General features: G+C 42.5%; 1 protein-coding gene across 1 annotated transcript in view; it reads left to right on the top strand.

Moving 5' to 3' along the window:
• The first annotated feature begins 328 nt into the window (after positions 1-328).
• The window catches only part of f3a (coagulation factor III, tissue factor a), a 31,878-nt gene continuing 18,336 nt past the window's right edge, over positions 329-13,870 (top strand). The window contains exons 1-2 of the mRNA XM_085983284.1: positions 329-658; positions 1,425-1,536. Of these exons, the coding sequence (XP_085839410.1) occupies positions 586-658; positions 1,425-1,536 (185 nt within the window). The 5' untranslated portion in view covers positions 329-585. The remainder of the gene's footprint in view (positions 659-1,424; positions 1,537-13,870) is intronic.

Here is a 13,870-nt window from a genome sequence, read left to right as displayed (position 1 = left end):
GAAAGTCTGCCAAACATGTTAATTTTCCTGTAGGTCCATTTCTTTTTTCCCCCAAAATGTACAATTCCTTTTAATCCCCCCCCCCCCAACCACCAAATCGTGATGTCAAGCCCCTCTGCTGTTATCTGATTCTTGAGTAAGTAAACGTATGTTTCATCTTGACGACCTGCCTTATTTCCTGAAAGTGCCCAGGTGTGCTGGGCTGCCTTCGGTCTGTGCTGTCTTGTGAAATTGTCTTGTCTGTCTGTCTGTCTGTGTGTGGGGAGGGGAAGGGCGAGGGTTGGCAGAGGCCAAGCCTCAGGATGCGAATCTCTGCTTCTATTGGTTATACTGAGAGAGGGGGCAGCCCTCGGCTTTGGGAGCGCTGGGTTTTTATTCGTGGGTCGCTTGGAATGGGAAGGAGGACCAGGACTGCCGGCGTCAAACCTGTGCAAGTGAAGCTCGGAGGCTCGATTGTCGCCGAGTGTACTTCGCACACGGTCAGGAGGAAGGGTCACCGGGAGCTGGGGCTGCCTGACACCGAGAGGGAATCGAGACTGCATCTGTTTAACTTTAACGGCGCCTTTTCTGTCCCTCCCTTTAAACATGGGCTCTGGTACTAACTTTGCCATCACTTTGGGATTTGCCATTATTTGTCTTCATTGTGGAGTAGCTTCAGGTAAATGAGTTCGGTTCGATTGCTCTTATCACCGGCGCCGTATAATAATTTAATCATTTTATATATTAATCAACACGGTTTCAAAATAATATATTAAATCAAAGCCCCAATAGATCGAACAGAAACGGTTTGAGACAGTATAATTCATATATGATTTATAACCACTTTGCAGCAAATCCAACTTTCCATTTTTAATAACCAGTTAGTTGGCTCCCGGCTAACCTGTAATCTGACGGAGTGCTCGCATTTCCTCCGATTGCAAGTACAGGACCGAGTGTGAAATCCTCGAGAGTTCGATCCAGTCCCTCCGTGTCCGCTCTGCTGCTATTTCACATCAAGCGCAGTCCTTCCTGAAAATGTGCCAGTGTCCACGTCCTGTGAGATAATGGCCCAGCCAGTAAGTGACAGATCACAGACTGATGTATTATCTAATGCGCTGTGCCTCTCGAGTCTTACAGTATAGTGATACCCTACCTATCTATGGCAGGCTGGTGTACATGCTTAACGTTCAAGTTACCTTTATCAGTGTGACCCTGGAAGGCAATGAAAAGCCCTTCTGGGTTCGACACAAAGCAGAATTTATCTGAAAATTCTTCCTCAAGTATCTCTGACTTTAAATATTTGCGATTTATGAGTTCTTACACCAATGTCATAAAGTTAAACAGTTGCTCCTCCAGGAGATGTTAAGAGAACATTTGCTGCTTTGCAAAAGGTGTTCTTGGAGAATGGCTGGATGGAAATGTAAGTTTTTTTTAAAAATCTTCAGATACTCCGCTGAAACCTGTTACCAACGTGAAGTGGAAATCCTTCAATTTCCGCACCACACTACAATGGGAAACGACTTCCGAAGACTCGGTGTACACCGTGCGAGTGACTGGGTAAGTAACTCCTCGGTATCTCTTCTGGAGGAGGTAGCAGGGAAATATGCCCTGAATTCAGAAATTTGAATGACGACCAAAAACTCCCATACCTACTAGGGGAACAGAGAAATTGTGTAACCTTAGCCACACTATGTTACAGCTTGCCATAAACAGAGGGACAACCATTAAATCTAAGAAAAGAGTATATACAAATTATATGAATGTATATTTATACACTCGGATATATCTGTTTATACACTGTATGGATAGACCTGCGTTTATGTGTTCAACCATAAATGTTTTTCGATGCTTTGGCAACATAAGATGTACCTTGTCATCATGCCAATAAAGCGATTTGAATTGAATTGAATTGAAATTGAGTGCGGCCGAGTTACTGGGCGGCACAGTGCCGTCAGGTGGAGGAAGGTTTCTGGTGATTTGCACGTTATGTTCCTAAACCTAGTGAAGATGAGCGCCAACATTGTGGCAAGCGAACTGTTCCAAAAAGGATTCAAAGAGAAGCGTAATTCGGTGGATTGTAACCCCCTCCCCCAAATTTTTGGATTTTTAAAAATACATTAGCAATCTGGAGTGAGTGCAGTCCTAGAGCCCACATAAATCTAGGCTTTGAATGTTGTGCCCTGAACTGATGGTGTAAAGACAGCTCACCCCTGGAATGGGTTTCAGGGCAGTCCAGAGGGGCTACAGTGAAAAATCATAGAAACATAGAAACATAGAAGATAGGAGCAGAAGTAGGCCATTCGGCCCCTCGAGCCTGCTCCGCCATTCAATGAGATCATGGCTGATCATCCAAACTCAGTACCCTGTCCCTGCCTTCTCCCCATATCCCTTGATCCCTTTAGCCTTAAGAAATATATCTAACTCCTTCTTGAATATATTTAATGAATTGGCCTCAACTGCCTTGTGTGGTAGAGAATTCCACAGGTTCACCACTCTCTGGGTGAAGAAATTCCTCCTCATCTCAGTCCTAAATGGCTTACCCCTTATCCTTAGACTGTGACCCCTGGTTCTGGACTCCCCCGCCATCGGGAACATCCTTCCTGCATCCAGTCTGTCTAGTCCTGTTAGAATTTTATAAGTTTCAATGAGAAAATCAATGTGGATTCTGAGTTATAAACTGACTACATTCCACATACTGGCTTGACTGGGCTTTATCTCTCTATTTGGCTAGATATACAGCTATGTTTAGCAATCACTGAAGTCCTTCATAAAACCCCCCATCTTTTATGGCGCAGATAGCCTCTATCTGTTTCAATTTATTGCATTCATGGTTAATGACAAATAGGATGTTCTGGCAGGCGTGGCTGGGCAGAAGTTGTGCGCAATTAACAGTCACACCTGATGGGCTGGATTTGCTGTAAAAAAGTTATTAAAGTGTAAATTAGTCAGCAACTTTCAGTGATCATACGTGCGCAGTTAAACGTGGAAAGCAGGAAGTTACTGTCCGAGCTGCCCTGCTCCTCCAGAAGCTTCGCTATACCGCAAGACTCAGCGTTGAAACACATGCAAGGGTGTGAAGTTGCGGTACTTACGTAAAAGATACCCACTGAACTCGCCAGAAAAGGTTAGGGCTTGTCTATTCCAGTGTAAGTACATTTTTAATGGCATGATAGGCTTAATTACTGCCAAACAACCTCGCTGGCACTGAAAATTAATTTACAATTGTGGCATCTCATTCCTTCAGATTTTAATTATTGTCGGAGATTTTTTTTAAATATAATTTTTAAAACTTTTTCTTTGTCTCTTTTATCTCTCTCTTAATCCCATCTTTCGTTCCTTCTCATTATTTCATGCTCTGTACCTGACTTGACATTGAATTCAATATTCTAACTGACACTTACTGGTTCAGACTCTCTGCTGCTCATTAACTATTCTTCAATCTGATTGGTTAAGGAGATACGCAGTTGCTTGCTCTGTTCACACAGATCCCAGATGCTCTGTAGAGGGTGCTGTGCTTTTTGGACATTTGGCTGACAGCAATTTCCAGTGCAAAAGTCTATGGGCAAGGGCAAGTGTAACGAACGGCACTGCTGACTGCAAAACCCAGCCCCATGTGTTACCCAAGTTCAAATGAGGACAGGTGACCCAGTGGCACTTTCTATAGTGTAAATAAGCAAACCTATTATAGTCAGAACAGGAAGCCCCAATTCCTAACGCATGTTAAGGTACTGGGCCATTAGCATAAACAACATTGCATAAAATTGAGAGGAATCCTACAACACACTAATCAAAAATACTTTGAATGCCATCTGTTACAGGTTTTACGTTAGCCTTTATTTTGGCCTCTGTACTTGTAAGTTGCTGCCCCAGTTGCCTGGCTAACCTTCTCCCAACACCACAATGACAGACACACAAAATGACTTGAGGTAATTTTCAGTGGCACTGAATCATGTGGCTGCTGAGCTCACCCAGTGTTACTGTAGCAGTTCCACTAATTTGCCCTAAGCACTTCCATATAAGGTGCTTTCTTATTGACTCTGCGCTATTGGCAACAGGCCCCGATATTCTTCTTGCTGCTGGTGCACTATAATGTAATGGGACAGCAGACTGTATGTTGGTGAGCAGGTAGAAGGAACTAGCTGTGGTCTGATAGTGCAGTAGAAGCCCCAAAGGTTCTGTAACATGCTTCTGAACAGGTGCCCGAAGACACCTTTACATTTGGTACGTCAGTAGCTCAGGTCATTTAGTGCATCTTAGTTCATCCATCCTGAAAGACTCTACTGTTTTTCTGTCCCACCCATTGCAGCATATCATTATTTCTTAAATGATGCCCAGGTTTCTTTGCCTCCACTACCTGATCTTGAAGTCTGTGCAATGATCACTTTTTGTGTGAGGAAGAACTTCCTGATATCAGTCCTAAATTTACCTTTTACTAGTTTGAATCTGTGTCTCCTTGCCCAACTCACCCAAAAATCGAACTCACCCCAAAATCGTCCGGATTTACTTTTACATTCCTTTATCTTAGATACAGTACTTCTGTAAGATCACCTCTGGTGCCTTTTTCCAGTCTTTCTTCATAGCTCAGACCTGTGACACTGCTGACCACCTATTGGCTCTTGTTTGCATTGTGCTTCAGTGCTTGAATGACTCCCTTGTTTCTTGGCAACCAGAATTGGACACTACTCAAAATGTGATTGAACTAGAACATTGTGCAACTTGATCACTGTTTCCCTTGACTGGGGTTCTACTGGTTTGGCAATGTAGTTCAACATTCTATTGGCTTTGTTGATTGCTACTTTGCATTGGTCGGACATGTTGAGCATCAAGTCTGTGGAGAATCCCAGGTCTATTTCAACCTCAACTTTAGCTATTTCAACAACACTATGCTGCACATTCTTCCTTACTATGTGTAGGTCACTGGAGATCAATATTTATATTCTGAATCTTTGTTTTGTATTGCTAGAACTGACTCCCTTCTCCCAACAGCAGAATGACAGGCACACAGAATGACATGGTAATTTATAGTAGCACTGAATCATGTGGATGCTGAGCTCACCTAGTGTTACTGTAGCAGCTCCACTAATCTGCCCTAAACACTTACATATAAGGCGCCTTCTTATTGACTGTGCACCATTGGCAGTAATGTAATGGAGTCGGACTCTGCATCTTCAGTGTCCAGGACCCGACTTTTACTAGACTGTGGAAAATGTTAGCCTCATGCATAGAACTGGTCCTCCAACAGGGATTGGCAACACGCAGATACAACAGTGCTCACCTGAAGCTCCAGCATCGATATAAAAGGGCAGATAGTGAGTCTGCAGAAAGGCATCAGGTGCCAGTTTAACAGGAGAGGTGGCAGTGAGTAGCTAATAAATAGAGCAGGAACCCCCAGCAACAACAGTTTAAAAGGAGAGGCGGCTGTGAGCAGCAGCTGATACCAGACAAACAGACGGGAAAAAATTAAAAGGGGTGTCACAATCAGAGCAAAGTGAGGAGCGGCAGACCTGAGGAATTAGAGCCAAGTGTTTAATTTATCATTTAGCTTAAGTATTAAGAGGATCATATCCTTCAGGTAAACAAATAGATCTAAGGAGACAAAATAAACTAAGTAGAGGAGACCGACATTAAAGGGATTGCATTAAATAAGTATCGGCTATACATAAATAATAAATAATCAGAGTAATTAATTGATAATTAATTTCAATTCAAACTAATCCATCAGCTAATTAATACTAGACCTCAAGCAATTCTATTAGTTCTAGAAATAAATTACTGCTAATTAACAAATAAATAAAGATTAGAGATGGCAGCACAGGCAGTGTGCACGGTGGCATAGTGGTTAGCACTGTTGCCTCACAGCGCCAGGGACCCGGGTTCGAATCCAGCCTCGGGCGACTGTCTGTGTGGAGTTTGCACATTCTCCCCGTGTTTGCGTGGGTTTACTCCGGGTGCTCCGGTTTCCTCCCACAGTCCAAAGATGTGCGGGTTAGGTTGATTGGCTATGATAAATTGACCCTTAGTGTTAGGGGGATTGAATACGTGGGGTTACGGGGATAGGGTGGGATATGTGTTGGTGTAGGGGTTACGGGGATCGGGTGGGATATGTGTCGGTGCAGGCTCGATGGGCCGAAATGGCCTCTATCTGCACTGTGTGGTTTCTGTGATTTCTGTGATTTCTGTGTAGTTTGTCGGGACTGTAGTGAGACTGTCCCGGATTGCCATATTTGCAGGAAATATCTCTACCTTGAGTCACTCCGGCTCAGAGTCATTGAGCTGGAGTGCGAGTTAGAGACACTCTGACACATTAGGGAGGGGAGAAATTTCCGGATAGTTTTCTCCAGACTACAGTAAACCTCAGAGGAAAGCACAGGTGTAGGAGAGTGTTATTGTCAGTCAGCAGGGTAAGGGGAATAGAGGGGATATAGAGGAGGAGGTCCCGCAGACACTTATCCTATCCAACGGGTAAATGTACTTGCTACCTGTGAGGATAATAATAATAATAATAATAATCAACTTTATTGTCATTGTTAGTGCACAAGTGCAGTACAACAAAATGCAAGCTTGCGGCTCCCGAGAGTGTACACTTTGACCAAGACATTTAACATACATTTGGCCTGCAACACAACATAAACATAGTAAAGTGCATTGACAGATGTGCAGGCTTTAGAGTTTATTAGCAGAGTTCAGTAGGATGACAGCCCTGGGAAAGAAGCTGTTCCTAAATCTGGTCGTGCGGGTGCGAATACATCTGTAGCGTCTCCCAGATGGCAGGGGGGCGAACAAACTGTGGCTGGGGTGGGTAGGGTCTTTGATGATGGTCAATTACCTCCATAGACAGCGTTTCTGGTAGATGTTCTCAATGGTCGGTAGCCGGGTGCCGGTAATGCGTTGGGCAGTTTTGACTACCCGCTGCAGGGCTTTCCGGTCATAGGAGGTACAGCTGCTATACCACACTGTGATACAGTTTGTCATAAGGATGAAGACTGCAGGGCGGATGGCCAGAATGCTAACCGTGGCACTGTGGAGCAGGAAGCTGAACAAGGGGAAGGTGCGGAATTGCAAGATAGCGTCCTCTGCATTGCGATTGAGGGTCCAGTAGGGTGTGTTGCCGACCTGGTGCAATGGTAAAGGATATCTTGGACCAACTGAAAAGGAACTTGGAAAGGAAGAGGGATCATTCAGTTGTTGCGGTTCATGTCAGGACCAATGAGATAGGGAAGAAAAAGGAAGAGGTCCTACTAAGGGAATATCAGAAGTTAGGAACTAAATTAAAACAAGGAGCTCACAGGTGGCAATCTCGGGATTACTACCCGAGCCACATGCTAATTGGCATAGGGATAGGCTGATCAGGAAGGTGAATGTGTGGCTGAAAGACCGGTTTGGGCAGGAGGGGTTTCATTTCATGGCACACTGGCACCAGTACTGGGACAGGAAGGAGCTGCACCACTGGAATAGGCTTCACCTGAACCGGAATGGGACCAGTGTCCTAGCGGAAAGGATAAATAGGGCTGTGGATCGGACTTTAAGTTTAGACATTAAGAAGGGGAGCGATCTAATGACCATTGCATAAGACTGAAAATAAAAGAAATAAGAGATGAGAGTAAAGGTCAGACCAAGGTAAAGAATAAGGGCAACATAAAAGGTTAGGGAACAGATACAGTTATAGAACTTAAGTATAAAATTATTGTTAAAAATAAAGTTAGTGGAATAATTAATAAAAGCAAATTAAATTCCCTGTACGCAGCATCCAAAGGAGCTGGAGGCAATAATTCATAACAAGAAGCTAGATGCGGTAGGGATAACTGAAACATGGCTTAATAAAGAACCGTTAAATATTGCAGGATATAACATATTTAGAAAGGATAGGGAAGGAAGGGGGTGGGGTAGCTGTACTAATTAGAGATAACATAATGCAGTAGAAAAAAGGGCTATAACTAACATTAAGATAGAAACATAAGGATTGAGACAAAGGATAAGAAGAGATCGATCACACTAATAGGGATATACTACAGACCACCTAATAATGGAAGGGCGGTGGAGGGAGAAATATATAGGCAAATCTATGAAATGAGTAAAAGACCTAGAATAATAATCATGGAAGATTTCAACTACCCCCGGATAAACTGGCAACAAGAGGTAGGGAAAGGGGAAAAGGGAATTAAGTTTTTACAGTGTGTTCAGGACTCCTTTCTTACCTAGTACATAAAAAGCCCAATAAGAGAGGAATCGCTGCTGGATACAGTTTTGGTGTCCATACTTAAGAAAAGACATACTTGCTCTCGAGTCAGTACAAAGAAGGTTCACTCGGTTAATCCCGGGGATGAGGGGGTGGTCATATGAGGAGAGGTTGAGTAGATTGGGACTCTACTCATTGGAGTTCAGAAGAATGAGAGGCGATCTTATTGAAACATATAAGATTGTGAAGGGGCTTGATCGGGTGGATGCGGTGAGGATGTTCCCAATGATGGGTGAAACTAGAACTAGGGGGCATAATCTTAAAATAAGGGGCTGCTCATTCAAAACTGAGATGAGGAGAAACTTCTTCACTCAGAGGGTGGTAGGTTTGTGGAATTTGCTGCCCCAGAAAGCTGTGGAAGCTACATCATTAAATAAATTTAAAACAGAAATAGATAGTTTCCTAGAAGTAAAGGGAATAAAGGGTTACGGGGAGCGGGCAGGAAATTGGACATGAGTCTGGGTTCGGAATGGTCATGGCCCTGTGGGTAGTGGAGCGGGCCCAGGGGCCGTGTAGCCTTGTTCTGCTCCTACTGTGTTCTAATTCTGTTAGATTTCAGGAGATGGTTTTATTCCTGTTCCTGGCTGGGGTGGAGATCGCCTTTACAGAAGGTAAGTACTGTAGAAAATATAGGGACAGCGTGATCTCCTGGAAGAATTTCGATCGCCTAGATGGGTCGGAGAGGAATTTCCCAGATTTTTTTCTCCCAAATTGGCCATTGGGTCTTTATCTGGTTTTTCGCCTCTCCCGGGAGATCACATGGGTTCGGGTGGATGCAGAGTGATAGAAGATTTGAGGTTAGGATCAGATCAGCCATGATCTTATTGAATGGTGGAGCAGGCTCGAGGGGCCGATTGGCCTACTCCTGCTCCTATTTCTTATGTTCTTATGTTCTTATGTAAATGGGAAATGAACCAGAGCAGATAAAAGAAGTAAGCGTAGGGGAACATCTAGGTAAAGCGATCATAACAAAACAAGGTTTGAAATAATGATTGAGAAAGACATAAGTAAGACAAAGACCAAAGTAACAGATTGGAAAAAAAACAAAAACAATGTTGACAAAGAAATACTGTAGAACAGCAGTGGGACATATATAAAACGGTGATCAATAGAGTTCAGGAGAAATATATTCCGCAAAAAAAAACTAGCCAATAATGAACCAGCATGGCTGAATAAAGTGCGAAGGGTAAGACTGAAACGAAAGTAAAAGGCATACACTAAGTACATGGACGATAAAGGAGGATGACAAAAGGGAATAGGAAGAAGTTAGGAAAGAAGTGAATAAACAATTAGGAAAGCAAAAAGGAACTACAAAATTAAATTATCGAGGAAAATAAAAAGAAGTAGTAAAGTATTCTACAGACACATAAATAACAAAAGAAAATTCAGGATAGGAATAGGGCCACTAAGGGATACACAAGATAAATTCACAGGAAATGACAGCGAAATGGCAGAAATATTGAATAGTTACTTTGCCTCAGTATTTACCAGGGAGACTAACAAGGTGAGCGTGACATTGCAAAAGGAGATCAAAAAAGATATTAAAACATTTAAGATAGAAAGGGGGGGAGATAATTGATGAACTAATCAAAGTTAGAGAGGATAAAGCCCCTGGTCCGTATGGATTGTATCCGTGTATATTAAAAGAAGTTAGGGAAGAGATATCAGAGGCACTATTACATATATATATAAATAAATTCATTAGTAAAGGGAATAGTGCCAGAGGACTGGCGGACAGTTAATGTGATTCCAGTATTTAAAAAATGAAATAGAACAAATCCAGGCAACGATAGACCAGTTAGCTTAACGTCGGTGGTAGGAAAGATAATGGAATCTTTACTCAAAGATGTAATAGATAAACAAATAGCAACTGAAAATATAATAAAGAGTAGTAAGCACAGATTTCAAAAGGGAAGGTCATGCTTGACTAACCGTATTGAATTCTTTGAAGAAGTAACAGAAAGAGTAGATAAAGCTAATGTAGTAGATGTAATTTTATTGGATTTTCAAAAGGCCTTCGATAAGGTACCGCATAGTAGACTCAAGACTAAGGTCAGAGCATGTAGAGTCAGGGGACGGGTAACAGAATGGATAGCAAGCTGGTTACAAAACAGAAAACAGAGAGTAGGGGTTAAGGGTAGCTACTCAGACTGGCAGAAGGTGAGAAGTGGTGTTCCACAGGGATCGGTGCTGGGACCACTATTGTTCACAATTTACATTAATGATTTGGACTCTGGAATCGACAGTACAATTTCAAACTTTAAGGACGACGTCAATTGAAAGGTGTAGTTAATAGAGGAGGATTGTGACAAAATACAGAAAGACATGAATAAACTTGCAGAATGGGTGTGTAATTGGCAAATTAATTTCAATATAGATAAGTTTGAGGTGGTGCATTTTGGTAGGAAGAATAAGGCGGCCACATACTGCTTGGATAATAAGAGTCTGAATGGAGTTGAGGAGCAAATGGATCCAGGGGTACAGATACACAAATCACTAAAAGTATCGACGCAGGTTAATAAGGCCATAAAAAAGCAAACCAAGCACTGGGGTTCATTTCTAGAGGGATAGAATTGAAATGCAGAGAAGTTCTGTTAAACTTGTATTGAACTTTGGTTAGACCAAGGTCCTCCGATCTATCTTTTCTTTCCAGTTTTGAAGAAGGGTTCGACCCGAAACGTCAACTCAAATTTCTGTCCACGGATGTTGCCTGACCTGCTGAGTTTTTCCAGCATTTTCTGTTGTTATTTTTGATACAAGTTTCCTGAAGGAAAAAAATTTGCAGGGCTGTGGGGAAAAGGCGAGGGAGTGGGACTAGCTGAAGTGCTCTTGTAGAGAGCCAGCATGGGCTCGATGGGCTGAATGACCTCCTTCTGTGCTGTAACCATTCTATGATTCTATGACCACACTCGGAGTACTGTGTACAGTTTTTGTCTCCATATTACAAAAAGGATATAGAGACACTGGAGGAGGTGCAAAAAAGATTTACAAGGTTGATACCAGAACTGAGAGGATATACTTATCAGGAAATGCTGAACAGGCTGGGGCTCTTTTCTCTAGAAAAGAGAAAAGCTGAGGGGTGACCTGATAGAGGTCTTTAAGATAATGAAAGGGTTTGATAGGGTCGACGTAGAGAAAATGTTTCCACTTGTGGGGGTGTCCAAAACTAGAGGTCATAAACATAAGATAGTCACTAATAAATCCAATAGTGAATTCAGGAGAAGCTTCTTTACCCAAAGAGTGGCAAGAATGTGGAATGCGCTACCACAAGGAGTAGTTGAGGCAAATAGCATCGATGCATTTAAGGGGAGATTAGATAAGCACATGAGGAAGAAAGGAATAGAAGGATATGCTGAATATGTTAGATGAAGTAGGGCGGGAGGAGGCTCGTGTGGAGCATAAACACCAACGCAGACCAGTTGAGCTGAATGGCCTGTTTCTGTGCTGTAGACTCTATGGAACTCTAACAGCTTGTTCATTTACTGTTGTAAGGGAAAGTGATTTGTGCTACTCTTAGTCCTTGCATGGACCATTGTTATATAAACCATTTACTGTAAAAATATACAGCCTTCTCAGTACATTTGTTCTAAAAAGAACCACAGCAGCTTGCAATTAATATTTTCTGACATCAATATTCCAGCAGTTCCTCATCCGTTCAGTGGTTCCTCAGCAAAAGTCCCTTTTCCCGCCAGGAGTTATGGATCAATCGATTGTGATGGTCCTGTCCAAATATGTGTAACATTTAACCACTAGATCAGAAGCTGGTTGAGTAGGCACCATATTTACATAGTAAAGCCTGAAAGATCAGTTATAAACATATAGATCCTTCCTCTCTATCCAGGCAGCCCCTTTACCCTATTTTTTTCACTCTAGATTTATGCATGCCTTCATGAAGTCAGATGTGTATGACTAGTTGATAATTTTCTTTTAAATTGAGAAGCCTAAGTAAAGGCCCAAAGCCCAGAGTGCAGTATGTCAATATGGTTGAAAAGAATAGGGGAGAGATTAATCAAGAAGGAGTGGTTTAAAAGCCTGTAGATAGATTGCAGGTCCATAAATAATTGTGTGGGTTTTTTTTTTAGAAATCTTACCATGAAAGCCTGTTTAAAGAATGATTTCAGCAGCCATCATTTCAACGAACAGTTTTGAAACTAAAGCTATATATCTTATCTGTCTTCTGCCCTTATGAGGGAAGCACTCCTGATTCTCCAAGTTCACATACAAATGCTTAATGTGCTTGCACTACAGTCCATGTGGGTTATTTTTATGCAGGTATTACATCGTTTATTTCAAATGGGTTCATGCCTGTGTACCAGCATAGACAGGAGTGTAAGAGCCTGTACATGAACTTTGTCTATCAGAAGTTTTACTCCGTTGAGTAATTGCCGGGTGCAGATGTGAATCAACATGATGTTTCTTTACTTTGTGTTGAATTATGGAACTAACAATACGTGTCGGGGCAGAGGGGCAGGCAATTTTAAGAGATTAGTACAAGATTGTAGTCTAATTATAAAAACATTTTTGGTCTTGTAATAAGAATAAGCATTTATGTAGACGTATGAGGAGCAAACCTTTCCATCAAATAAACTGCACTTATAGAACAGCTGTTGTATAATTTTGTATAGGCATGTATGCTCAAGTATCTTTATGTAAAGGCTTGAAGATAAATAAAAAGAAAGAAAGACGTGCATTAATGTAGAGCCTTTCATGATCTCAGGCCGTCCCAAAATGCTTTACAGCCAATTAAGTACTCTTGAAGTGTAGTCACTGTTGTAATGTAGGAAACGCGGCAGCCAATTTGCGCACAGCAAGCTCCCACAAACAGCAATGAGATAATGACTAGACAATCTGTTATGGTTATGTTGATTGAGCGATAAATATTAGCCAGGACATAGGTGAATATACCACAAATAAGTATGGTTAATACCGTCGCTGCAGCTGTAAATCAAGCAGGAACAGAAACTACAACTGTTAGCATGGGATTAATAGAAAAATTCTTTTCAAAGTGAAAGAATTTGGGAGGGTAATTGTGAAAGGTCATTTCTACTGGTCAGAGAACCAGTAACACAAGCTCAGCATTAGTCCTAAAATCCTAAAGGAAGAGCTTAGAAGAATCTTTTTTCAAGCGTACGATTATTGGAACATGGAATGCATTACAGGTAGACTACCCTTTATCCGGACTTCCGAAAACCGAAACCCTCTAAAAACCGAAGGTTTTTTCGGTCAGCGTAAGTCGTGCGCACGACATGACCAGAGTGGCGCACGACTTACAGGCCTAGCCGGATAAGGGATAGTGTAGCATTTTTCCGCACTTCTGAAAACCGAAATCGCTCAGCGTAAGTGTACCAGCCTTTATCCGCACATCCGAAACCAGAAAACCTCTGAAAGCCGAAAGTGGAGCAAAGCATGACTTCTGAAAACCGAAATGCGCACGACCACGACCCCCGCCGACCCCCACCCCCGACCGAACCCGACCCCCACCAACCCCCGACCCCCCCGCCGTACCCCACCCCCGCCGACCCCCACCCCATTTCGGATAAGAGATAGTGTACCAGCCTTTATCCGCACATCCGAAACCAGAAAACCTCTGAAAGCCGAAAGTGGCGCAAAGCATGACCCGACGCTGCCGATGCTTGACCCACGCAGGTGTTATGC

Source organism: Somniosus microcephalus, chromosome 3 (assembly GCF_052327205.1).
Source record: "Somniosus microcephalus isolate GS21.2 chromosome 3, FLI_Smic_1.0, whole genome shotgun sequence".
NCBI classification, from domain to species: domain Eukaryota; kingdom Metazoa; phylum Chordata; class Chondrichthyes; order Squaliformes; family Somniosidae; genus Somniosus; species Somniosus microcephalus.
Note: the sequence above shows the minus strand (reverse complement) of the source record. Positions and strands in the feature narration are given on the sequence as shown.